General features: G+C 44.4%; 2 protein-coding genes across 2 annotated transcripts; one reads left to right on the top strand and one right to left on the bottom strand.

Annotated features, from left to right (window-relative positions):
• Positions 1-4,929: 4,929 nt before the first annotated feature.
• On the bottom strand, positions 4,930-6,917 carry LOC9635483 (glycosyltransferase family protein 64 C3). Its single transcript, XM_002991231.2, has 4 exons — positions 5,851-6,917; positions 5,694-5,778; positions 5,427-5,638; positions 4,930-5,338 (listed from the first exon to the last, which is right to left on the bottom strand). The coding sequence occupies exon 1, from the start codon at positions 6,915-6,917 to the stop codon at positions 5,898-5,900; it is 1,020 nt and encodes a 339-aa protein (XP_002991277.1). The 3' UTR covers positions 4,930-5,338; positions 5,427-5,638; positions 5,694-5,778; positions 5,851-5,897.
• Positions 6,918-8,666: 1,749 nt separating this feature from the next.
• Positions 8,667-11,352, top strand: LOC9635816 (helicase-like transcription factor CHR28). The gene is made up of 9 exons (XM_024665000.1): positions 8,667-8,868; positions 8,920-8,997; positions 9,048-9,122; positions 9,177-9,942; positions 9,999-10,129; positions 10,181-10,360; positions 10,414-10,836; positions 10,905-11,114; positions 11,195-11,352. The coding sequence occupies exons 2-9, from the start codon at positions 8,923-8,925 to the stop codon at positions 11,303-11,305; spliced, it is 1,971 nt and encodes a 656-aa protein (XP_024520768.1). The 5' UTR covers positions 8,667-8,868; positions 8,920-8,922; the 3' UTR covers positions 11,306-11,352.
• The last annotated feature ends 13,221 nt before the right edge of the window (positions 11,353-24,573 follow it).

The raw sequence follows: 24,573 nt of genomic DNA on the forward strand, positions 1-24,573 counted from the left end.
CCCAATATCCCTCTGTCAGTCCCCACTAAGTCCCTTTCTGCCCTTGGCCGTGTTTGCCAACACTGCCACTGGATCGAGACCCACAGGCCCGACCACTAAGTCCCACGGTCCTCTGGGACTTCCTCACCACATGACTGTGTCCTTGGTCACTACCCCAGAGGACTGCTCCTCTTCCTTTCCACAGTCTGGGCCTTTGGGACAACATTTCGGAACACCGTGGCCTTACGCGAGCCACCTGGGTACTCTCCTCGCGTTCTGCCCTTGGGTGCTCTAGCCATGGGCTTAGAGCGGGTTCCATTGAGCCACACCAGGTATCCAAGTAGGTAGTGCCACCCACACTTGGACTGGGAGCATCGGCCAGTCGATCTCCCGGGGGAACTAGAGCCGGCTCTTGAACACTTCACCAAGCTACCCCGCTTGTCGGTCTGTGTTCACTCTAGTCTTGGACTTCCCAGTGGGCAGCTCATCACCCAACACTGGGTCCGGCCTTCCTGGGCCAAACTGGCCTTTCCTGGCCAAACTGGCTCCACTGCAGTCCTCCCCCTACTATACTTTTGGAGCTCACCAAACCCCCCAGGGTCTGGGAGACGAACGCTTTGGGCTTTCACCCTCTCAGGCTTCGAACTCGGACTCGGACTCGGACTCGGACTCGGACTCGGACTCGGATTCGGACTCGGACTCGGACTCGGCCTCGACCTCAGTCTCGGTCTCGGTCTCGGTCCCGATCTCGGTCTCGGTCTCGGTCCCGGTCTCGGTCTTGGTCCCGGTCTCGACTTCGGACTCCATCTCGGACTCCATCTCGGGTCCGTCTCGGACTCCATCTCGGACTCCATTTCGGGTCCATCTCGGGTCCACCTCGGACTCCATCTCGGACTCCATCTCGGACTCCATCTCGGGTCCATCTCGGACTCCATCTCGGGTCCATCTCGGACTCCATCTCGGGTCCATCTCGGGTCCACCTCGGACTCCATCTCGGACTCCATCTCGGACTCCAACTCGGGTCCATGTCGGACTCCTCTTCGGACTCCAACTCGGGTCCATCTCGGCCTCCACGTCGGACTCCAACTCGGGTCCATCTCGGACTCCACGTCGGACTCCAACTTGGGTCCATCTCGGACTCCACTTCGGACTCCAACTCGAGTCCATCTCGGACACTTCCACGTGTCATGTGTTGGTCCTTTTGGGTCCCTTTTTGGAGCCTCGCTTTTTGCTCGCTTCGTGCTCGTTCCTCGAGCACTTCGTTGGGAGTTCCACTCCCGCTCTTGACTTTTCAAGTCGGAGCTTTTGGTCCAAACGTGTTACGCTCGTTTGGCTTTCGCTTCGGCCACTACCACGTGGCACCCTTCCAGCTCCACTTTGGGGCCTAGGGATTTTGTGTCTCACACGAGTTAGGTTCTCTACAAGAATTTTACTATTGTCAGCCACATTCTAGAGAATGTGGCTGACAGCTACCAAGTTCTGGAGAACATGGCTAACAGCTACCAGATTCTGGAGAACGTGGCTGCTGTCATCCAGGTTCTAGAGAACAAGATCAACGGCATTCTAGGACAATCCTAGATCAAATGAAGGAGGATCCATCTATAGATAGACAAAATCAAGAGGATTGAGAAGGAAAAACTATGAAATCCAGAGAAAACCAGGAAATGAGGGCAAACTGGGATTATCAGCTCTCAAGCTACTCTCGACACACACAAGCTCCTGCTGCCTTGAGCACCATAAGAAACCGCTGCAAAATTCCTGAAACACATGGACAAGTAGTAGATCTGGATCAATCTAGTTGCTATGCCTCAGATCTGACCTTGGCAAGCTGCTGCCACCCTGCCGCTGCTGCTGACGCCTTGCCACTACTGCTTCTGCCTTGCCGCTGCCGCTGCCACTTCCGAGAGAATCCAACAGCCTCACGGCATCGGCACAAAAAACCCTAAAACCCTAGAAAACATGTTATATATAACTTTTAGCCACGTGTTCTATGTTCATTCGACCACTCTCATCCTCGAATAACGTTATTTCATGTGTCTGTTAATGGTCTTGCCACAGCCTGTTAAGGCCGTTCCCGGCACAGGCTCGCACATTCCCTCCAGAACATGCTCGCCAGGCTAATGCCTGGCTCGCCCGTTCTGGGCGGGAACATGCTCGCCCTACCCAGGAACTCCTTCTTCATTTGATCTGAGAGCCAAGTTCTCTAGAACCTAGATGACAGCAGCCATGTTCTCCAGAACCTGGTAGCTGTCAGCCACGTTCTCCAGAATGTGGCTGACAACAGTAAAATTTTCGCAGAGAACCTGACTCAATCCGATGGCTGCCAACGGCTGGATCAAGTTAATGGGCAAGCCACAGCCCGTTAAGGGATCGAAGGTTGCTGCTAGAAACCCGGGAATCTCCTTGTCGAGATGTATGGGAGATGTGGGAGTACCGCCACCACTTTCCTTGTGTTTAGGGCATGGGATTTGGCTTGGGCAAAGGGGAAAATTATTACATACAGAGTACTTCATGTCAGCCGTTGATCCACCAAAATACCATATCGGGCCGTCCGACGACATAAAGGAAAGACCGTGATTCGAGTTTTAATGCCAACCTTTTAATCTAAAGTCTAGAGCTCCCAGATCTTGCGCGTGCCCGATTCCAGAGGCTCGTCAAGGTAGTGGATAGATCGCCATCATCTCCGTCTGTCGATGCACGGATTGCTTTCAAGGAGGAAGCGGCAGCACTGCTTCTTGGATCGGAGCTATGCGGGTGGCAACTTGTGGTGACTACTGTGGCGTCGCGGCTGCCCAATTCAAATACGCAGCTGGATGCCACAGCTTTTGAGGCGAGTCTTCACAGCTATCTCGAGGCGTGGCAGATGCTCTCCAAGCTGAGGGTGTGATATTTCACTGTGTTCTTTCATCTCGATCGAGGGTTTGGAAAATATTTTGTGTTCTTGATCTTCTTTCTCATTCAATATTTCTGTCTAATCTATCTGTCCTGTGTGCAGAAAGGCCGATTTCTGTCTAATCCATCTGTCCTGTGCGCAGAAAGGCCGATCTCTGTGTTGCTTTTCGACAGATCAGCATTCCATAATCCCTTGAGAGACGACGACAAATCCATTATGGTTGTGGTGGCGGCCGTTTTCGACAAACTGGTTGTTGATAACAGTAGTGAGTTTTGATCTGCTCCAGTTGGTTGCGGTAGTGGGATGTCCCAATCGATCTGGTGTGTTACTTTGTTTCACTTGCATTGTAATAGATTGATGGAACTCTTTTTTTTCTCTCTCTCTCACTTTCAGCCCAAGAGGAGGTTGAACATCTTGTCACTTTGCTGCTAAGCGAATATGACGAAACAAGCTCAAGAAAACTTAATTAATGGACTTACTCCAAAACGTTTTGTGGGATCTTTGTGACACTTTTGCGTCACATCCCATCCTTGTTCAAGATGTGCAAATTACCAAAGTTACCAAGGTAAAAAATTATAAAGAGAAAAATGCTGATTCCATTGATCATCACAAGGAGTTGTTGGACATTGCGAAAGATTGCATAATGTAAATCATTGTTGCCAAGTTTGTATTCACAAATGCTCTAAAGGATTACAACATCAATGTTTTGCCAGATTATAATATTAACTAACAAGTCATGTAAAGTGTTGATCATAATTAGTGTTGTGATTTGGCAAAACATTGATGTTGTAGACCTCTAGAGCACTTGTGAATACAAACTTAACAGCAGTGATTTGTATGGTGCAAGCTTTTGCAATGTCCAACAGTTTCTCATCATGATTAATGGAATTAACATTTTTTTCTTCAAATTTTTTTACCTTCGTAACTTTGGTAACTTACACGTCTTGGACAACAAGGATAAGATGCAAGGAGAGAATGTGACAGAGATCCCATAGAACAAGCTTGTTTTGTCATATTTGCTTAGTGGCAAAATGACAAAATGTTCAACTTTCTCTTTGGCAGGAAAAAAAACAAAAAAAAAATTCCATCAATCTATTATAATGCAAGTGAAATGAAATAATGTACCAGATCAACTGGGACATCCCACTACCACAACCAGCTGCAGCACAATATGAACCAATTAAGCTGTAATGTTGTTGCTCCAAACCTCCATGCAAACCTCCAACTTGGATTGGAACGTGTACAAGAAATCCAGCACCAGGAACCCTCCAGCTCGAAATGTTGGTCTACTCCTCTTGTTGTGCTGGTTGGAATGCCGGAGCTCCATCCGATGTCGTTCCGCACAGACCAGCCGCTGATCAACACCCTGGCACTCCCCAAATTCTCCAAGGTGGCTGCGATTGGAGACAAGGGAGCTCTGCTCGAGGCTAGGATTCCAGCTCAAATCCAGGGTCCTCACGGCAGATTGGTTCTGCGTATCTTCGATCGAGAGCAGGAAGCGATCTCGACAATGTCAGGTTCGTTGTCAGGTTCGTCTTTTGTTCTCTGTTTGTTCTCTAACTGAGACGAAATGTTCTAGGAATGTGATTCGGGGAAGGAACTCGAGGTCGTGGCGATCGTCCAGCCAACTCTTCACGGTATCTATATACTTTTGTGAGTTCTTTTCTTGCATGTCCTTCTGTTCAGGTCCAACAGCTGCTCTTCGAAAACGTACAGAGCTGCATCATGTCGCCAATCTACATCGATCTCCGGGTGATCGTCTCCTACCCTGATTTGCTCCGCCAGGTCTCTGCCGCGCTCTGGTCCCCCGGTGCCGCGTTCGGAGCCTCTCACCGATCGCTAGAGAGCAAGGTGGCGGTCGCAAGCATCTACGTGGTGGATCGATCCAACAGGGCGGAGCTTCCTCCAAATCCTCCTGGAGCTTCTTCTCTTGTAGCCCAAAAGTTGGCGTATGGAGAAAGGGCCGTGAAGCTCATGGAGCGCATGGCGGACGTCGTGAGCTTCTCAAACCTGCCGATGCTGTGAGTTCGTTTTCTCCTTCTTTCTTTCTTTATCACTGATTCCAAGTTTTGTGATGTTTATACAGGTCGGGCCTGAGACATGCGTGCTCAAGACGCACGTTGATGTGCTCTCGGATTTTAGCGAGGAGCTCACAGTCAAGCTTCGTGCGGTGAGTCTATTGTTTCTTCCTTCTCGTGCTCTTTTCCTAGCTGTCCAGAGATCATAAGCTAGAGCTGGAGTCGGAGAGCAGGAGGATCACTGTGGTGGAGACGTGATGAATGTCCGAGGTGTTTACAATCTCTCCAGAGCCTGGGCGACTTTATCTTCAAGGACAACAGAGAAGTCTCGGCTGAAGAACAGATGATTGTTGCTGTCCCGGAGATCAAGGAGGTAGAAGTTGGCGAGGGGGACGAGTTTCTGATCTTTGCGTCGGATGGGATCTGGCAGCCGCGCGAAAACTCGAGCCTGGAAGTTAATGCAGTTTGTCAGGAACGACAAGAGAATCCCCGAGATAAAGCTCTCGGAAATATGCCTAGATTTTCTAGAGGCTTACATTGCTCGGGGACCTCGCTCGTGTGGTTTCCAAGAATTAGAAGGCGAGTTTTTCATGGAGGTTCTCGACCCTCGGAAAAGCAGTCGCCACGGGACTGATATGGTTGTCGTCCAGATTTCATAAGCTCCTTTCCTGGGGGATCAATTGCTTTTAGCTTGCATTTTGCGGCACTAATTTTCTTTGCTGCTCGTCTCGTTCTTGCTTTCTCGGAACTGTATCCAAGAGGAACCAAAGTTAAGACAACACGCAAGAGTAACAAAGACTCACCATCGACTCACTTTTTCCAGCTCTGTCAACCTGCTTCACAGTGCACGTCTGTGGCGGAAACAGGACGAGCTTGAAACTCGACCACCTGGCATAACATCGAAGTCACGCAGTCAGTCCCTGAAAGAAAGAAGTGAAACTTTCTATGCAGAAAGCTTACGTGTGTTGGCTTGTTCCAGACGAGGAGCGTTTTGAGTGCCACACGATCTACGTAACTTCCACCCCGACCCGGTCACACTCCATCAATGTCCCCGCCTGGTCACACATTGCTCGTTCTCGCACGTCGGACACCGCCTTGAGATAGCTGTACCTTAGCTCCATTCCATCCCACAGCCGATGGAAGGCAGTGATGCATTCGCCCCTATCCTTTCTATGGTCGCTCCTGGCACTCAAAGCCTCGCTAACCAATCCCAAGTTTGAGTTCCTGGGATCGCCCCAGTCCCTGGGACTGCCCTCCACCAGCAGCGGACCCTTCTTGCTACGGCTTGAAACCAGGAAGTTCATAGCGATGTCTTCGCAGTTGATAGCATCATCCACGTACTCCTTGACACCAGCCGGCATGGAGCAAGAGTACAAGTAAAGGTTCTCGGTCGCCAAGATCATGAACTTCGTCAGGAGTATCGAGTACCGGATTGAGCTCTTGGTGTAGATCCATGACTTTGTACCCAGCTGGAAAGAGTGAGACCGCGGGAAGAGGCCCACTATCCTGTCTTGATTCTCGGACCACACTTGGAAAGCGAACTTGAGGCTGGATAGGTCCACGCTGATATCATCGTCACAAACCAAGACCGCCTGCGTGGAAATCTCCTTCCTTGGAAGAAATCTATTGTTGAGGCTGGAGGAAGGCTGGCGGACGAGGTAAATCGGCGCACCCAAGCTCTCGAGATTGGCGTTGAGCAGCACCTGGTCTGGCGTGGACGCGTTGCCCCAAAGAATGTAGACGGCGTCCACCACAGGCGAGGCGGAGTACGCCTGTGCGTGCTGCTCCAGGATGTGGATTCTGGCCTCGGAGAAGCCATTCATGAGCACTGTAAGCTGATCGGGGCGAAGATCGATCGATTGCGGGTACCTATCTCGTTGGCAAACCCCTGTTTCTCCTGCAAGATCTAGGCGCTTACTTGCTGGAGTGGCGGAAAGGAAGAAGAATGCCGCCAATGCTGTGAAGATCACGCCAGATCCGAGCAACAGGATGGAGAAGCCCAGGCGCTTTCGCCTCTTTCTTGCCATGGAAATGTTTAGGGTTCCTTGATTGAAGGGATTTTTTGCTCCTTCGAAATTTTCCCGCCCAAAATACTTTCTCGAAAAAAATTCTAGGGTTCTACGGTGGTTTTGGGCGATGCGAGGGGAGGCGGAGGCGCTGATCGTGGCGCTCGTCAAGGCGCAGGCGCTTAAGTTCGGTAAGCTCGACAGCGCCAGTCACCCGCCGATCGACATCGATCTTGGAGTGATTTGCTCGTACCCTGATTTGCTACACCGGGTTATCGCTGCGCTATGGTCTGCCGTAGCCGAGCGTGCGACGTTCGATATCGTTTGCGCTGCGTCACACACGGCCGGGCCGATCGCAGTGTGCTTCGCACTCGTTTACAGGGTACCAATGGTGATGAGAAGAAGGGAGGTGACGGACTCTAGAGGCATTGATGGTTCCTTTGAGACTGGCCAAACCTGCTTAGTGATCGATGATCTACTCACTATCGGGGCTCCGGTGGCCGAAACTGTGGAGCTTCTCAGTGGTGCTGGGCTCAAGGTCTCGGACGTGGTGATCCTGGTCGATAGAGAAGAAGGTGGTGCCGAGAATCTACGCAAGAGTGGGCTTAAGGTCCACTCGGCCATCACTTGGAGCGACATAAGGGACGTTCATGGGAGAGTGACTGCCGACGCTGCTCCACCTGGAGAGAGTTTCGTGAGGACGACTTCGACTCAAGCTGATACATCTGTTACAGAGAAGGCATCGCCTCAAGATACGAACTCGCGCTTCGTCGACGCAGATACGACTGGATGCGATGATCTCAAAACTCCTGACAATGTTAGTAACTTTTTTTTCTTTTCTCTTACGTCGTTAACTGTTTGTCTAACTGATGTTCTACAGGTTGTTGGTACAAGTAGAGGTGGCGAAAGGCGTTCTTTTCCCCCTCGTGATGAAGAGGACGATGAACTGTGGATCGTAAGCGAGAAGCGGAGCACGGGTCGCGAAAGTAAACCAGGGACGGCTGCTAACCAGGTGCAAGTTAACAGTGGCAATTCAAAGAACAAAGCTGTTGGAGCAATTGAAACCCGCACTCATGAAGCAGATGATTTGACCTTGAAGACTCCGGAATGCAAGCGGTCGTGGTGGCCTCATGGCAAGGGCGCTAGATCGGAAGTCATTGATATCAGTGATGAGGAGAGTAATGGGGAGACGTCTATACTAGGTGAGAAGCGCAAGCTGCCATTGAGCTTCACACCTCGAGGGCGTCGGGAGACAGTCGCAGTGAAGGAAGAACCGGGATGGCGTGGTACGGGTGTAAAGAAGAAAGAGCCTCCCGGGAGCTATGCTCAAACAGCTGCCTGGAATGCAGCAACATCGTCTTACGGCTGGATAGTTGCTCCAAAGATGGAAGAGGTTTTGCCAATGGACAGAAGGTTTGGTAAGCCGGCATCGTCGGGTTCAGAACCGGGATGGCGGGGTCCGGGTGTAAAGAAGGAAGAGCCTCCGGGGAGCTATGCTCAAACAACTGCCTGGAATGGAGCAACTTCGTCTTACGGCTGGGGAGTTGCTCCAAAGATGGAAGAAGTTTTGCTGATGGGCAGAAGGTTTGACCAGCCGGCTTCGTCGGGTTCGTCTGTCCATGCAGGCCCAAAGAAGAAGGAAGAACCAGTTCAGAACACGAGCACAAACACAACTCCAAATCAGCCTGCTCAACCGGTGCCCGTGGTTCGCCGGAATGGTCAAGCCAGCATAGCAACTTCGTCTTGCCGCTGGACAGCTCCTCCAAACAAGGAAGAAGTTTTGCCAACTGGTAGAAGGTTTGATCGGCCGTCGTTGTCGGGTTCGTATGTCCATGCAGGCCCAAAGAAGGAGCCTTTGAGTCAAGCAACTCCAAAGAAGGAAGAACCAGTTCACAACACGAGCACAAACACAACTCCAAATCAAGCTGCTCAACCGGTGCACGTAGACAAATGTCTTCGCCGGATCTTGGAGGTACACTTGCACTGACTGCTATTTGGATGTTTACATTTTCTTTTCCCACAGAGAATGATCACTCCTGATACAAACGAAGAGGCCACTCTAGATGAGGGAATGATGACTATCAATCTTTTGAAACATCAGGTATACTTCAAAATCTTCTATGTTTCACGGGTTTAAAGCGATCTTTGTAGAGAATAGCTTTAGCTTGGATGGTGAAGAGCGAGGAGCGTGGAAATTGTTCTGGTGGCTTTCTAGCAGATGACCAGGTGAGCCTTTTGTATGTCATATTGGTTGAACGATCTCTTTGTCGTTGTCTCTAGGGTCTTGGCAAAACAGTGTCTACGATAGCTCTTATTCTCAAAGCTCGGTCGCCAATTCACCTGCTCAATCCGGAAACACAAGCCATTAAACCTGAGATTAAACCTGAGATCAAACCGGAGCTTATGCAGAAGCCGGAGCCAAAAAGAAGGGGTGGCACTCTTGTCGTATGCCCGACAAGCGTTTTGAGACAGTGGTATCATGAGATCGAGGAAAAAGTTACAGCGGCGGCAAGGCTTTCAACACATATTTATCACGGCGGTAACAGGAAGAGGTGTCCCTACGAGTTAGCCAAATATGACGTTGTGCTAACCACGTACTCAATTGTAACAAATGAGGTGCCTAAGCCAGATGAGGAGATAGAAGCAGATGAGGAAACGTATGCAGACTATGGCAGCAGCTGTTCGCAAGCATTTTCAAATAAGAAGACGAAGAAAAGGACCCCGACTCGTGGGGCAGGACCTCTAGCCGAAGTCAAATGGTTTCGAGTGGTGTTGGACGAGGCACAGACGATAAAAAATGCAAAAACACTAGCAGCGTACGCTTGCTGGGGACTGAAAGCCGAGAGACGATGGTGTTTGTCGGGTACACCACTTCAGAATACCATCGACGACCTCTTCAGCTACTTTCGATTCTTGCGCTTCGACCCGCTGGATTCATACTCAACCTTCAAGATAAAGGTGAAAGAACCAATCTCCCGAGATCCGAGCACAGGATATGCAAAGCTGCAGATGATACTCCAGGTGATTATGCTTCGTCGAACAAAAGGCAAGTTCTCAATCTTTTGACTTAAGAGTGCAGGGGCCAAAGTTTTGATGTTACAGAAACTGTCATTGACGGAAAGCCCATTCTCCAGCTACCTGAAAAACATGTGACCATGCTACAGGCGGATTTCAGCAAAGAGGAACGCGAGTTCTACGACAGTTTGGAGCAGCGCTCACGCGATAAGTTTCAGGTATTATGTTCATTCCTGAGTTCTAAACTTTTTATTTTGCTTTTGTTCCAGAGCTACCAACGACGTGGGACTGTTCAAAAAAACTACGCGAACATCATGGTTTTGCTCCTGCGCCTGAGACAAGCATGCTGCCATCGGTCCCTTGTTCCGGAAGATAAAGAGTCAAAAATCGAAGATGAAGAGTCAAACATCGATGCAAAGGAAAACGTATCCATATGCACAATATGTGAAGTAAGTGGTAAACGCAGTTGTTTCGTTACTGACGTTTAGTTTGACACTGTCAGGATGCTCCCGAACAGCCTTTTCTTAGCTGCTGTGGTCACGTCTTTTGCTCCCAGTGCATCTCAGAGAAATTGCTGACAAGCGAGGAATTGGCGGTCAAGTGTCCCGCTCCAGGCTGCTCTTGCACACTAGAGAGCTCTTTGCTGTCTAGCTTCATGTCCTTGGATTCCAACGGAGGATATGAGTCGTCCTCAAAGATCAATGCCGTCATGGAGCGCCTGATGAATCTTCCCGTGACGAGTCCTGCAGCAGCCGGGAAGAAAGCTGTTACCGAGAAAGCTCTTGTCTTCTCGCAGTGGACAAGTTTGCTTGATCTGGTCGAGCCTCGTCTGGAAAAGGCCGGCTTGGAATTCAGAAGGCTCGACGGCACAATGTCGGTCATGGAGCGGGACGCAGCAGTTTGCGAATTCAACGAAAAGCCCGAGGTACACTCGTAGCATCTGTTTCTCCATATTCTAATCTCTCTTTTTTCTTTTTTGGTTTTCTCTTGGAGGTGTCTGTGATGCTCATGGGCCTTAAAGTTGGAAGCTTGGGCCTCAACATGGTAGCTGCGTGCCATGTCCTTCTTCTCGACGTGTGGTGGAATCCCACGGTGGAGGATCAGGCCATCGATCGAGCTCATCGCATCGGACAGACCCGGGACGTTCACGTCACGAGGTTCACTGTGAAGAAAACCATTGAGGACCGGATCCTAGCTTTGCAGGTACCAAAAAGCTCTCTCTCTCTCTCTCTCTCTCTCTCTGTAGACATCAAGATCACTGTGACTGTGTTCTATTTGCACAGGAACAAAAGAAGCAAATGGTTTCGTCGGCATTTGGAGAGAGTGGGGGGAGGAACAATCGACGGAACCGGCTCACCATGGATGATCTGCGCTTCCTGTTTACGAGTTATTAACTTTTCTCTCATGATTTATTAACTTTTCCCGCGACTTTTACTCTGAATTGTATAGCATTAATTCGAAGTTACGTCTCTATACACTTATTAGGGCTTTGAGGGTGGCGAACTATAGTCATGGGTGAGTTTTCTCTCAGGGAAGCTGCCTACCAGATGTGCCAGTTGACCAGGCAGTGCAAGAAGATAGCGGCTTCTTCTCCAGCACCCATGTCCAATTGGAGCCGTGGCCACATTTTGGAGAGGATTTGGGGGCCTTCATCAACGGGCTGGACAACACGGAGAAGCGGCTATCGACCTTTTTTAGGGAGCGCAATCACCTGCTCGTCGCCTCGGAAGAAAGCATAATGCATGCCCTCAACTTCATTGTCCTCCCGGTGGTGGAAGAAATGGCCGAGCAGCTATGCATCCCGTTCTGGTACCGGCACGCTGATGGGAGAGCCTACTGGTTTCCCACCCAGGTTGTTGTTGACACAAGCACGGCCTCTTCTCCTTTCTCGTGCAAAGGAGCCTCCAGGAACGAACCATCGGGGGTGCATGGGGTCGGACAGGTAGTCGGGCCCTGGAACGTGGAGCTGACCAAAGTGGGGACTAATGACCGCAGGGTTGAATACCACGTCGAGCGTCTCTTTGGCAGCATGGTGCTGGACTAGATGCGGGTGGGCTACATCTCGCACAACGGTAGGAGCTTTCTTGTTCTTCCTTCAAGGACTCAAAGCTTGGATTTGGTGGATGCAAGCAGACTTGGCGGGATGTCCGCGCTGAGCATACAGGAGCTCGGACTCACGGGCCGCGTCGCGGGTTGGGCCAGTTTCGGGGACGTCTTGGAGGCGTGTTTCAAGAGCACTGGGATCAGGATCGTGCTCAAGACGTTTGATCTGCGGCAGGAGGGCGCGGCAGAGGCCTTTGTGCAGGAGCAGAAGGCCTACATTGCTATGCAAGACCTCTATGGTGTTTATACGCCAACTTTCTATGGGGTGGGCAGGCTGCCTCACTTCAACGCGGTCTACTTGGCGCTGTCAGATGAGGGCACAAGGAAGCTTGGAGATATCCGGGTGACAAGGTTCACTCTGGCTGCCTTGAGGTTGGGGCTGTACAAAATCCACACAAGGGGAGTTCTTCATGGGGATCTCAGGAAGCACAACGTGACGATTGCTCGCGATGGAGGGCCCCGGTTCCTCGACTTCGACTGCTCTAAGATGCAGCCTAAACGCTGGGAAATGCTGGAGGAGATGAACCAAGTGCAAGAGCTTCTAGAGGAGGTAGGTTATGAAGAACAAACTAGAGCAGCCACGTTCTCTTTGTTTTCAGCCGAGTAAATTATGGAAAACCTGGCGAAAAAAAAGAGGGTTTCACTAGTTTCTGGTAAGTTATGATTTTCTAAATCTTTTTCTAGCAACCTGGAGGCATGGCACCTCCACCAAGGCAATGGTACCTGGCCTTCCATAGGCTGGTGTGATGGAAGAGACAGTCGTTGAGGAGGTACTCAGTTAGTAGCAGTTTTGTTGGAGGAGACCAGTACATTCTTAGTCACTATTTATCAAACTAGAGAGATTCTTATAGCAATTGCCACTCTGCCATCTTGTAAATAGTCCCAGTGGTCCATACACAGTCCTTGTAGACAATAGTTTTGGTTCCTTCCTGTCAGTTCTCATACTGCACGGGATGTTTGAGTCAGTCTTGCTGATCACACACCTGTGCTCGAGTCTGGAGAAGGTGCATGTATAAACGAGCATTTCGGTGGGAGTCTTCCCTCGTCAATTTACTTTGATGTTCATGATAACCATAGCCTTCAGTGACTGCACAGTAGCCTAAATTGTGATTTTTATAAATGCAAAATTCCTTAACTATATTCAACAAAACCTTCTACATGTACATGGGAGGGCATATTGATGAGGTCGCAGTGGTCAACCACCATGATGAGAGCGGATATATGGATAGACTTACCTGTTTCCCAAAAAGACAAATTATAATAATAAAAGATAGAAAAAGAATACTGTATTGTCTTTCATCCTAGCATCCTACTACAGTTCTGCGGTCAAGAAACAGTTGCTAATTTCTAGAAGAGTCCACATAACGCTAAATTTGAAGTCTCAGCACAATTTTGTATTTAAGCTGGAATAAACTTGAATACAATCCCACATCAATGGCATACTATTTAGCAATCTGTTCTCTGGCTGTGCTTTCAGCTGTGGTACTTCAACAATCTCAAGTCTGTTCCCAAGGTAAATACCAAAGATTTTAAGAGAAATTAACTTATATATATATACAGATTTGCGAGCAATTGTACAAAGCATATGTGACGAATGTGCTGCAACAAACACTCGAAGAGCATGTGATTTATGCAGTGTTGTCAAAGGGCCTTCAGATGTGGAAATAGAGTGTTCCGAGCATTGTTATCATCCAGAGAGTTGTAAGCCTTGTGATACTTATAATCAAGCCATGAACATCAGCTTCTGCAAGAAAATTTGTGGTGAAAATTATCTGGAAAGATTTAAATTGTGCAAGTACTGCCCAGCTGATGCCCCAACTCCAGAACCATATTAAAGCTTTATAAATATTTGAGCTTCATAAGCTTAATCAAATTGTCAAAGTTGTTCTTCATGGAGTCTTTGCCATTCCCTGAAGTCTAGGCTCCATAAAAAACCTAATCTTCCATGCATCACGCCTCGACACAGAAGAAAGGTACTACTCTTGGAGCATTCCTTTGTCGAATTCACAATGAGCTGTAGATCTTCCAAGACATTTCCATCTTCCTTGGCTGTGAAGCTCAAGGCTGGGGTAAGTTTCCTCCTTGGCAGAACCCCATCCCGGAATTTGGAGTTAGGAGGAGGAATGGATGTTCTCTTGGATATCTCAGCTGCATTCAATTTGCCTCACCTCTTCCAGGACGCTGGACGCCGGGAATAAGATCCACCATGTACAGCCTCAACAGAGATGATCAATTGTAGACACCACTCAATCACAAGGAAGAGTTTGGTTGCAGCCAAAGAATGTAGCTATACATTTGTCAGTGTGGTAGTAGATCATAGAGCGATCACTTCTCTAGAACTAATCACTTAAAACCAGGAGATTCTAGCTTTTCTACGAGATCACTGGATGAAGTTTGTGGATCTACTAAATTTTATTTCCTTGGGTGATGGCCTCATGCAACCATGCGAGTGGCTGGGTTTCAGGAGAGGTTAATTCTCCATCTGAACTCACGAACTTTTTGAACGTTTCTACAGCTAAATAAACTTTAATAAAGACAACTGAATGTGAGGTCTACATTAATTATTTAACAGATTAAGACTGAAGTTAGGAATATCTCTAGAATATTTAGGCATATTCTATGATATTTTTAGTTTGGTTAATCTAAAATATGCTTGGATATTCTAGGATATTTTATCATCTAATGTAAATATGTTATAAATTGTTAAACACTTCCTAGTATATTCTAAGTTATATTACCATCTAATGGTTGTTATACAATTAAATTAATCTTATATATGATACAATTTTAATTAACAAGATTTATAAACTTAAGTTAGAGACCCACTCAAAATGTTTTGAAGGATAGACAAAATTTGCTACCAACCACCTCTTAATCTCCAGCTTAATATTTGGCAAAAGTGAATGCTAAAATATTAAGTCTTTTGCCAAACAAGCTTGATGATAGTGTCCATAGGAACACTTGGACGCTGAGAATCATCCCAAGCAAACATGTTCTTGTACCTCTGGAGAAGCTCTAACAATTGTATTGCATATGCAAGGGGAAGAGCATGCATAATCAAAATGGGATTTCTATCACCAATGAGGTGGATTTCACGAACTCTAGAATTTAGAGCTGAAGGGGTCTCACAATCAAGAAGAGGGTGGTTATCCTCCACTAAAGAAACAAAAGAATAAGGCTTCTCCTTCTCACTATGACTGCTTTATGGAGTTAGCCCAAAAATTCTTTGCTCATTGGAAGTTAAAATACTAGAAGCATTCCCTGAGGTCCACAGCACATTGCCAAAGGTCCTTGAGATTGTCCTTGTGGACCTAATATTTGCCATGAAGTTGACAGATAATGAGTTATGAGTCTTTGATGAAAACCACATATTCGAGCTTGTGATCTTTAGCCAATTGCATAATAAGGTACTCAGCCTCATTTGCTAAAGTAGCAAGCTAGATTATTGCAAAATGAGCCACCTTTATCTCTACTAGGTCATGAATCCAAACACCAATCCCTATAAGTCTGTTCCTTAGACAAAACACCCTGTCAGAGAAAGTTGTGAAAATGGGATATAAAGCACTTAAGAAACTCACAACTTCACTCAGAGGTGGATGAAAAAATGCTCCTAGAACCCAGCTAATGGGATTCCATAGTGAAAAATATACAGGTTTTCGAGCAATTGTAGAAGGTATATGTGATGAATGTGCAGAGCAACAAACACTGCAAGACCATGTGATTTATGCAGTGTTGTCAAAGGGCCTTCAGATGTGGAAATAGAGTGTTCCGAGCATTGCTATCATCCAGAGAATTGTAAGCCTTCTGATACTTAGAATCAAGCCATGAACATCAGCTTTTGCAAAAAAATTCATATGCTTAATCAAATTGTCAAAGTTGTTCTTCATTATAGAAGTGCTTTTGTTGCTTCTATGGAGACAACTGACTTCGCCCATTCCCTGAAGATCATAGAACTAGGCTCTATGAAAAACTTAACCTTCCACGCATTGGCACCAAGCATATTTGCTTCTCGTAAGAAAGGTATTACCCTTGGAACATTCCGTTGTAGAATTCACAATGAGCTGTAGATTTTCCAAAACATTTCCATCTTCCATATTTGTGAAGCTCAAAGTCATGGTAAGTTTCCTCCTTGGCAGAACCCCATCCAAATGCACAATCCAGCATCCCCACCTCCAAATGTTACTTGCTAAAATGTTTAAAATATTAGTAAATGTGCTAGATAATGTATTCTACCCTCTAGGAATGGATGTTCTCTTGGATATCATAGCTGCATTCAATTGCCTCGCCTCTTCCAGGATGCTTGACGCCAAGAATAAGATCCAACGGCCTCATAGCCAAGGATGATCACTACTCTATAGATGTACATATATGTGAGCTTTGGAAACGTTCAAGAAGCTCACAAGTTCAAATGGTACAACTTTGCGGCAGCCTTGCACAGTGCGTAAGCAAACAAGGACGGCAAGTGTGGTGGCAACATTCTCGTCAAGGACAACGATAAGTACTTCGCAACCGAGAGAAGGCCGTCATTCTCCATAGCCTAAAGTCACCGCTCACGTGTCCCTAGCAAAGACTCAGTCCCTAACTAGGAAGGTGAAAGGCTTGAGCTTGAGAGGCTTCTGGACCAGTGGGACCATAAAATTCGCTGAGGTAAACTGTATTGTTAAACCAAACGAAGCAGCAGGCAATGAAGCCAAAGATGGAAAGATGTGGGTTCCGTGGTGGTATTAGGGCCTTTAGCCAAGGTTCGCGGGAGGTGACCGGGTTTGGACCATTCCTCGAAGGAGGTTTTCGCGGGATCCATTTCCATGCAAAGCTACGAAGAGAAGTTCGTGGTTGTGGAGCTCTCCGAGGAGACTCTGGTGGACACAATCGTCATCGCTCTACTCATCCAATCCAAGGGAGCTGGAGCTGCTGGGGAGCCAGTGGAAGCTCTTGCGGAAGTTCGAGGCGGAGAACGTGAGGCAACCTCAAAGGTTTGTGCTGCCGAAGCCGGAGTAGGCGAGGTATCTCAAGCTGAGGATACTGTCTCACTATGGGGCGGAGTTTTACTGCACGCTTAGCGCCGTCGAGGTGCTGGAAGGTTGGATTGGTAGGAAGAACTGGTGGCGATCCTTCACAAAAGCCGGATGTAGGAGACAAAAGGGACGCATCAACAACGCCTGACGGTCCTACGAACGCTGGTCCCGCAGGAGGTTCCACCGGTGGTTCCCATGGCTCTTCTACGACGTCGCTTAACATGTTCCTGATCGAAACGTTGAAGCGATTGGCAAGGGAACATAGAGTACGTTGACGATCTGAGCACCCATCACAGCGCGGTTTTGAAGGAGTACGATCAGGAGCTGTCGAACGTGATGAAGCGACTTAAGAATATGAATGACACGTGGAAGAAGCAAGTAAGATTATCATATTTTATGTTTCCTTCTCGTGCTCACTTTTCTGTGTAATTTGTTTGTCTTTGGAGCTACGTGTCGCTGAGGAGATGTTTTCCGAATCCACGAGGGAGCTCTCTGTCTCTCTTCGGTTCCTTCTTGCTGTCTATGTAGGCGCGCATGGCTGATCGAGAGCTCGTTGCGTTCAGTGTCGCGCTCCTGGCAGCAGCGCTTCTCATTTTACCAAAGACCGAATTCCCAACCGTCCTTACGGGTGTAAGCTGCCTGGTGACGCTCATACTTCGTGTGACCGAGGACTGGAACAGCAGAGACAAGCTTTTGTCGATTCGAAGCGATCAAATCGTCGTGAGACGTTGGCGATTTTATTTTTCCCAGGTGGCGATGATTTATAGGATTAGTGTAAAGGAGCAAACGAAGAGAGATCACCTTTTGTCCTTGTTATTTAGCGTGAATCGTAAGAGGTTTTATTCGTAAGTGTTGGACAACTTTCAGACATTGTTTTGGTCAAGCAAGTCATTTTTTAGCAAACTACCCATAAAAAATTTACACTTCATTCAACTTTGGCAATTTGCAACCATGGTGCTTTCCTTTACTCTTGGATGGATTCTAGCCGTGGGCGTAGCTTCTTTAGCCGCATAGATCGATACCACATGGTTGCTTCGGCGAGTTCGTCCTCCATGTCACCTCTACACTTGGGTCTCTCTTCGTCATGCCAAGTTATGGCACCCCACTTTGGAGATGAGTTGAAGAATAGCTTGTAAATCACTCGCCACAATAATCCCCACATACTTTTCACAAATTTCCTTAGATAGGGTTCTTTAGTGCGACAGTCAGAAACAACCTTTTGCAGCCTATAAAGACTTAATAATGCAAAATACTTGTGAAATAACTAAAATAACATAAAGTTTTTTTATTGGACCCTGGCTTGGCAACCGACTTCTGTTTAGCACGATTTTCCAGCCAAATCCAGGGAGCTGCTTTTTTAAAGTTAAGACACTGAATCCAGTCCCCAGATCGTTTTCCATCTTTCCTTGTGAAGGAATGAATAAGCTCCTCACGTACCACCAAGCACCTGCCTTCAACTCGACCAAGAGCAGCGTAGAAGACGCTAAGATCTTGTAGACAACCTGCCTCATGTTCATAGTCTCTGGCCTGCAACGCCTTCCATATTTGTCCACAATGATAATTGTCTAATTGTCTATGCTGTTTTTATCCACTCCGTAAGGTGATGCGACAAATGCCAGAGGTGCCTCTTTCATGGTGAATGGCTGCAAGGATGATGCTATCGTTCTACAGTATTTTCTTGGCATATGGGCTGACCTTCGTCCTTTATCAATATTTAGGAAGAGGGCTTGAAAAGAGAGAAATTGGGTGTGAGCCGGTAAGTTTTTTAATTGTATATTGTAGATGTTGTGTATATGCACCCATGACGGTACTATCTTGGCTGCTGCAGGCCAAGAGTTCTCACAACCCTTCACAAGGTGTGCGAGGCCATTTTTTTCCTTAAAATACGGTTTGCATTTATCAGGTGCTATGTTGGGAGAGATGGCCAGAATGATAGTGTGGAGTTCGTGCATTTTTTTGCTCGTGTGTGCAGTTTGTGGCAGGCAGAAGACCAGTGGTTGACAAGGATACTTGGATGCAAATTAAATCAGTTTGTTTCCAGAGAGATCTAGGAGGCTCGCCAAGTGGAACCAATGTTCAGATTAAAATGCATGTGAGAAAAGCCGCTGCAAAAAGGATATATAAAGTGTTTGTACTAACTTTATGAGAGCATCGGCCAGGTGCTGGGATTGGTACATACGTTGATGTCTAAATCTTGATGATCTACTTTAATTTGTTACTAGCACAAGATTGCAATTGTGAGCCAGACAATTGCAACTAAATCTTTCACAGCTTTGATTGAGGCATGCTTTCTTTGCAGGTCTTGAAAGCAAGGCAAAGGAGGAAGGTGGGACGCAGCTGCAGTATTGAGAATTAGCAATGTCCTGAATGTGAACCCTCTTCCGAATGCGTCCAGGGAGGGCTGGTTTAAAGGTCCAATTGAGATGGTGGAGGTAAGGTTCAGTTTTTCTTGTTACTCTGTTCAAGAAAAGTGAATTTAGCTCAGGAGCTGGCAGCACCTGATTATTAGACCAGTGGTGCTAGATGATGATGTCAAGAATTTACATTTCAATACTTACCTTGCTTGAAATATTGCAGTAGCGTGTGGCCTGGCACAAGCCTATGCCACAGATGCAAATTCATGCTTGCAAATTGGCCTTCCACTGATCCCAGGTTATTGCATATAATAAGATTGTAAAAATCACAGCTAGGGATATTCTAGAATATATTAAGGTTTCAGCATGGAAGTGAGCTCAACAGGTGATTTCTCCCTGTACATACAACTCTTCCATCAAGGAAAATGGTTATACCGAGGTACTCAAGCAAAAATCTGGGTACTTTACTTTCCTTGAGAATTTCTTGTAGTTTGATGTATGGAGTCCGATGACACAGCTACTTGTGTTCATGTTCGCGTGACAAGAGCCCATGCCAAAAGCATCAATCTACAGTTCAGTGGACCATGGAGCTTAAAACGAAGTAACAGGAGGCTGCGAAATTAATACTGTCGAGAGCAAATGGAGTTACAGTGATTGATTACAGGGATGCCAACTCGTTTCAAATGCCATTGAAGGTACTGATCTGTGTACTTCATCCAATAGATTTCTCACTCATTTAAACTAGGTCTCTTATTCCGTTTTCACTGAGGATTTGAGCCAAGGAAACGGTCGCATTTTCTTTCAGGCTAGGTGTGCGGCGATCAAATACGCAAAGGAACAGATCTGATCGCCGCGCAAACCGCCAAGAAGCTCTGGTGATGGAGGATGAAGTTTTTTATTTCACGACCATGCCGTTAGCCTACAAACATCCCAGTTACTAAAGCTGGGAAGCAGCAACACATTAATCACCTTGGCGTGATGATGAAGAAGTGACAGCCATGAGGGAGATAATAGTGGAACAGTTAATCTTATGTGTTGGATTACCTGAAATGTTTCTCTACAAAACAGCATTGAAATCGCAACCAGAGAGAACTAAAGAAACTGGCACGAACAATGACAAGAGGAACACCATGAAATGTGGAGCAGTTGACAACAACAATCTCAAACATCCCTTTTCAAAGTATGTATGATTTTGTTAATATTTAGTCCTGGAAATAAATCTTTCCTAAGTATTTTCAGGACATAGTGGGTAAGCCATTTTGTTTGAGCCATTAGTTGCAAAATCTTGAATAATTTCCATATCAATTCTGTCACAATGTGAAATATAGGGAATGATAGCTGATAAGATTGTAAGACTTAATAAGCCTGCAAAACATATATACAATTAATTCTTGTAAATGAAGCAAATGGGAAAATAAGAAAACTAAGGTAAATATAAAGGATAATTTATTTTATTTTCATAAATTTTTAAATATTATATTTTAAAAGATATGAATGAGTATAGTAAATAAAATTTTTTGTTATATTTATTTGCAATTAAATATAAGGAATAAATCCTTTTTAGGTTCTTTAACACTCCATCTATTTATCTTAGAAATTTATACTGGCGAATAGGGTAATTTTTTTTAACTTATCTATTAATTTAATTTTTTCTTTTGCTATGATGACTTTAATTCTTTATTGTAAGAAGGATTATAAATTAATATTAAATTTCATTTAATTTTCAATATATTTAGTGTTATTATAAATGTTCATTTATAGATTGTTATTCTAGCAAATATAGAATAAAATGAGCTATTTCTTTTTTACTTTATCCATGTCGAAGAAATAATTGAGGAACTTATAGCTAATAAAACAATAATAATAAATTATTTTTTCATTGTAAATTTAAATAATATGCTAGAAGTATTTGCTAAAAATATATATAATTGTCAAATGAATGCTTGAGTTATTTGATCAGAAATGAAGGTGATGTTTATTTTGTGTTGATAAAGTTATAATAAAGTTTTGAATATTTCTAGAATAAAAGTCATTATAGTATGGGAAAAGAGAAAATTTAATTTATTTACAATTTTAGATAATTTTGCAAAAGTGAGTTCTACTTTACCTTAAAAATTACGTAAAGAAGTGTACTCAAATCTTATAACACTTCTATCATTGTGTCCCTTGAGCTGCTACTAAAATTGCATAAAAATACTTAGCTTCATCTTTTGGAAATTTCAACTAAAATCATTTTATTATCATTTTACAGGCTCCAACTAGTTATCCCGAGTATAAAAGTTATTATATAAAAATAAATGAGTGAAAATAAATGGATTAAAATAGAAAAATTAATTTATTTGCAATTCTAAACAATTTTAAATAAGTGAAATTTTTAAAAAATGAAGGATGGGAGGAACTTAGATAAATATAGAAAGGTAATTTTTTTATATATAATTTTTTAAATATTAAATTTTAAAGATGTGAGTGAGTTTACTTTTTATAAGATTTGTTTGCAAGTAAGGATAACAAATAAATCCTCTTTAGTTCTTTTACTATTTCATGTGTTTCTTTTTCAAAATAATTATACTATCTAAAATTTCAAATAAGTTAAAATTTTTTACTTATTTATTAATTTACTTTTTTCTTTTGCTATAATGACTTTCATTCTTTGATGTAAGAATAATTATAAATTCATGTTAATTTTCACTTCTTTTTCAATGGAATTAATGTTATTATAAATATTCATTTTAAAGATTGTTAATTTAGCCAATGTGGCATAAAATGATTCATTTTCTTTTAATTTTGGCCATGCTAAAGAAATAAAGAAACTTATGGCAATATAATGAAAAGTATTAAAGCTATAAGTGTTACTATACTTATGCTTTTATAGGGTTAAAACTTCTACTATTTGTAATAAATGTCAATTGTTTTTTATGGTGTAAACTCGGTTATTGCTAAGTTTGTTTTATGGCTCCAAAGGTTTGTTTTGAAATGTATGCTTGCCATGGTTAGGTTTTTTCATATCTTCTCATAAAGATTTTAAGTCAATAAATAACCTCTTCATATACTACTACACTATATAGACAATGTAGAACACACTATATCAATCACTAAGTTTTGCATAAAAATTTGGGAGGATATTGAACTCATATTTGATGTTATTGTGTAATGTGCTATCTTCTGCAATTCATTAATATTATCAAAAATCTCAAGAAAATAAAAAATTTAGATATCATAATGATCTTTGACTAATAATTTCATATTAGGTCCTATTAGATTTTGGGAAGCTATAACTAGAGGGGCACAAACAAATAATGTAGTACACTCTCATGCAAATTCAACCTTTCTTTTGTCCCTTTGAAATGCTTATGTATGAAGATTTTTTATGTTTATCTAAACAAAAGAAAAAACTTGTGAAGCTCTATAGATGAAAGAGGAATAACACTAACGCTATCTATTATTGCAAAAAGTATTATATTACCTTTGTCTTACAAAATGATCATTGACCCAAGTTCATATCCAAAAAGAGTAAAGACTCCTATATGAATTTCTAACTATTTTCCAATTTTAAAGATCAAAATTTTGATTTATTTTGAGTAAAACTTTGAGGAGTTGCAATGATGGAACCAATAGGTAAACCTCTTTCAATGAAAAAAATGAAAAAGCTCAAGAAATTATTATTGCAGATCTTGAGTATTTGTCAATCACTTAATGAAGTTGTTAATAGCTTAATGAAAAAAAGACTAGGTATGGCTATATAATTTTATTCATTGGAATCCAAGGTGGCATTATGTTGGGAAAGATGGTAAGAATAGTAGTGTGTAGTATAGAATCGCCAGTCAAATATTTATTCTTGGCATTTAAACATTATTAATCAGTAATCTAATGGATTGGAAATTTTTTTTTGGACATTTTGAATGGAATTTTTATATCTTATGGCATTAGTGTGATACACATGATAAAACTTTTATCTCTTTAAATTGCCCCATCACAATTTCACAATATAGTGCAATTTTTAAGACGAAATCCATTGCATAATCACGATGATAGAGACATTTCTTAGGAGAATAACAATAACACCTTGTTTGAGAGAGAGTTTATGTGGTGGGAAACTGGAAGGTGTAATAAAATTTAAGAATTCTATTGAAATGTTTTTAAAATGTTCAATGTTAACAAAAATCAACACTTTGATAAAGAAATTGTTTTATTCTTCAGCTTTTTCAATCACTGAACTTAAATTAGATAAATTTGCAATTCTTGCATTCTTGAAATTTGCTAAACCACTTTGCTATCCTCATCGCCTACAAAGTGCTTAAGATCATTGTCCTGGGTTGACTGAGCTCCCTGTACCCTGCTGTTTGAGATCTGAGAGGGATAGTAAGAACTTTTTTTCCCCTCATATGTTTCTTCATTGCGCAGCCCTTACTACCAAATAAACGAAGTCCATTTTTGAAAAAGGAATAACCCTTTTTGGGGTATAAGTTCTGGGTTTGGTCTATAGGGCAAGAGCTAGGCTTAGGCATGTCCATCATTCCTGGACTTCCAGATGAGCTGGTGTTGGAACATGTCCTGCCCTGGGTACCACCATCTGCGAACATCCGGGTCCTGAAAAACCGGCATTTTAGAAAGAAAGAAAGGACGATTGAATATCAAGGAAGAGGAGATAGAGTTCATATATCCGGCACATGGCATACTGCTTGAACGAAGGCCTGGACAAGATCAGAGGCAGGATCCCCAGCGACGAATCCAGCCAGAAATCCCAAGCAGCAGCAGCAGCAGCACGGATGGACGAGGCCCCGCATTATCAAAATGGCCAAGAGACAGTCTATCAAAGGGAGAGTAAATAAAGGAAGACATCCAAAAGGCGCGGTAAAGAACGGGTTTTTTCGTGTGCTCTGAGTGGGAGAACAAGATAAACTGCTGGTACTTCTCCAACGCGGTGCCTCTTTTCATCTCGGCCATTGTAAACGTCCTCGCGAGAGCAGTCCGGGATTGGCAGCTTGAGGCCAGGCAGCAGAATTTATGGAAATGAATCCGATGACGAAGTCCTGATGGTCTGCGGCCATTTCGCTGCTGCTGCTGCTGTGTAGTCGCCCTGTGCCAGAATTCCTTTGGGGCCAGTAGCAGCAAACCCCCTTCTTAGCGTAGAGTTTACCATGAAAGCTTGAAACTTTCCGGAACTTCTAACCTTGAGCTTGAGACAGGCAC

This window comes from Selaginella moellendorffii, unplaced genomic scaffold, assembly GCF_000143415.4.
Source record: "Selaginella moellendorffii unplaced genomic scaffold, v1.0 SELMOscaffold_117, whole genome shotgun sequence".
Taxonomy (NCBI): domain Eukaryota; kingdom Viridiplantae; phylum Streptophyta; class Lycopodiopsida; order Selaginellales; family Selaginellaceae; genus Selaginella; species Selaginella moellendorffii.

Coding starts and splice junctions, on each gene's coding strand:
- LOC9635483 (XM_002991231.2), bottom strand. CDS start 6,917: ATGGCAAGAAAGAGGCGAAAGCGCCTGGGCTTCTCCATCCTGTTGCTC.
- LOC9635816 (XM_024665000.1), top strand. CDS start 8,923: ATGATCACTCCTGATACAAACGAAGAGGCCACTCTAGATGAGGGAATG. Junction 9,123..9,176: donor GCTTTCTAGCAGATGACCAG/GTGAGCCTTTTG, acceptor CGTTGTCTCTAG/GGTCTTGGCAAAACAGTGTC. Junction 10,130..10,180: donor GCTCACGCGATAAGTTTCAG/GTATTATGTTCA, acceptor CTTTTGTTCCAG/AGCTACCAACGACGTGGGAC.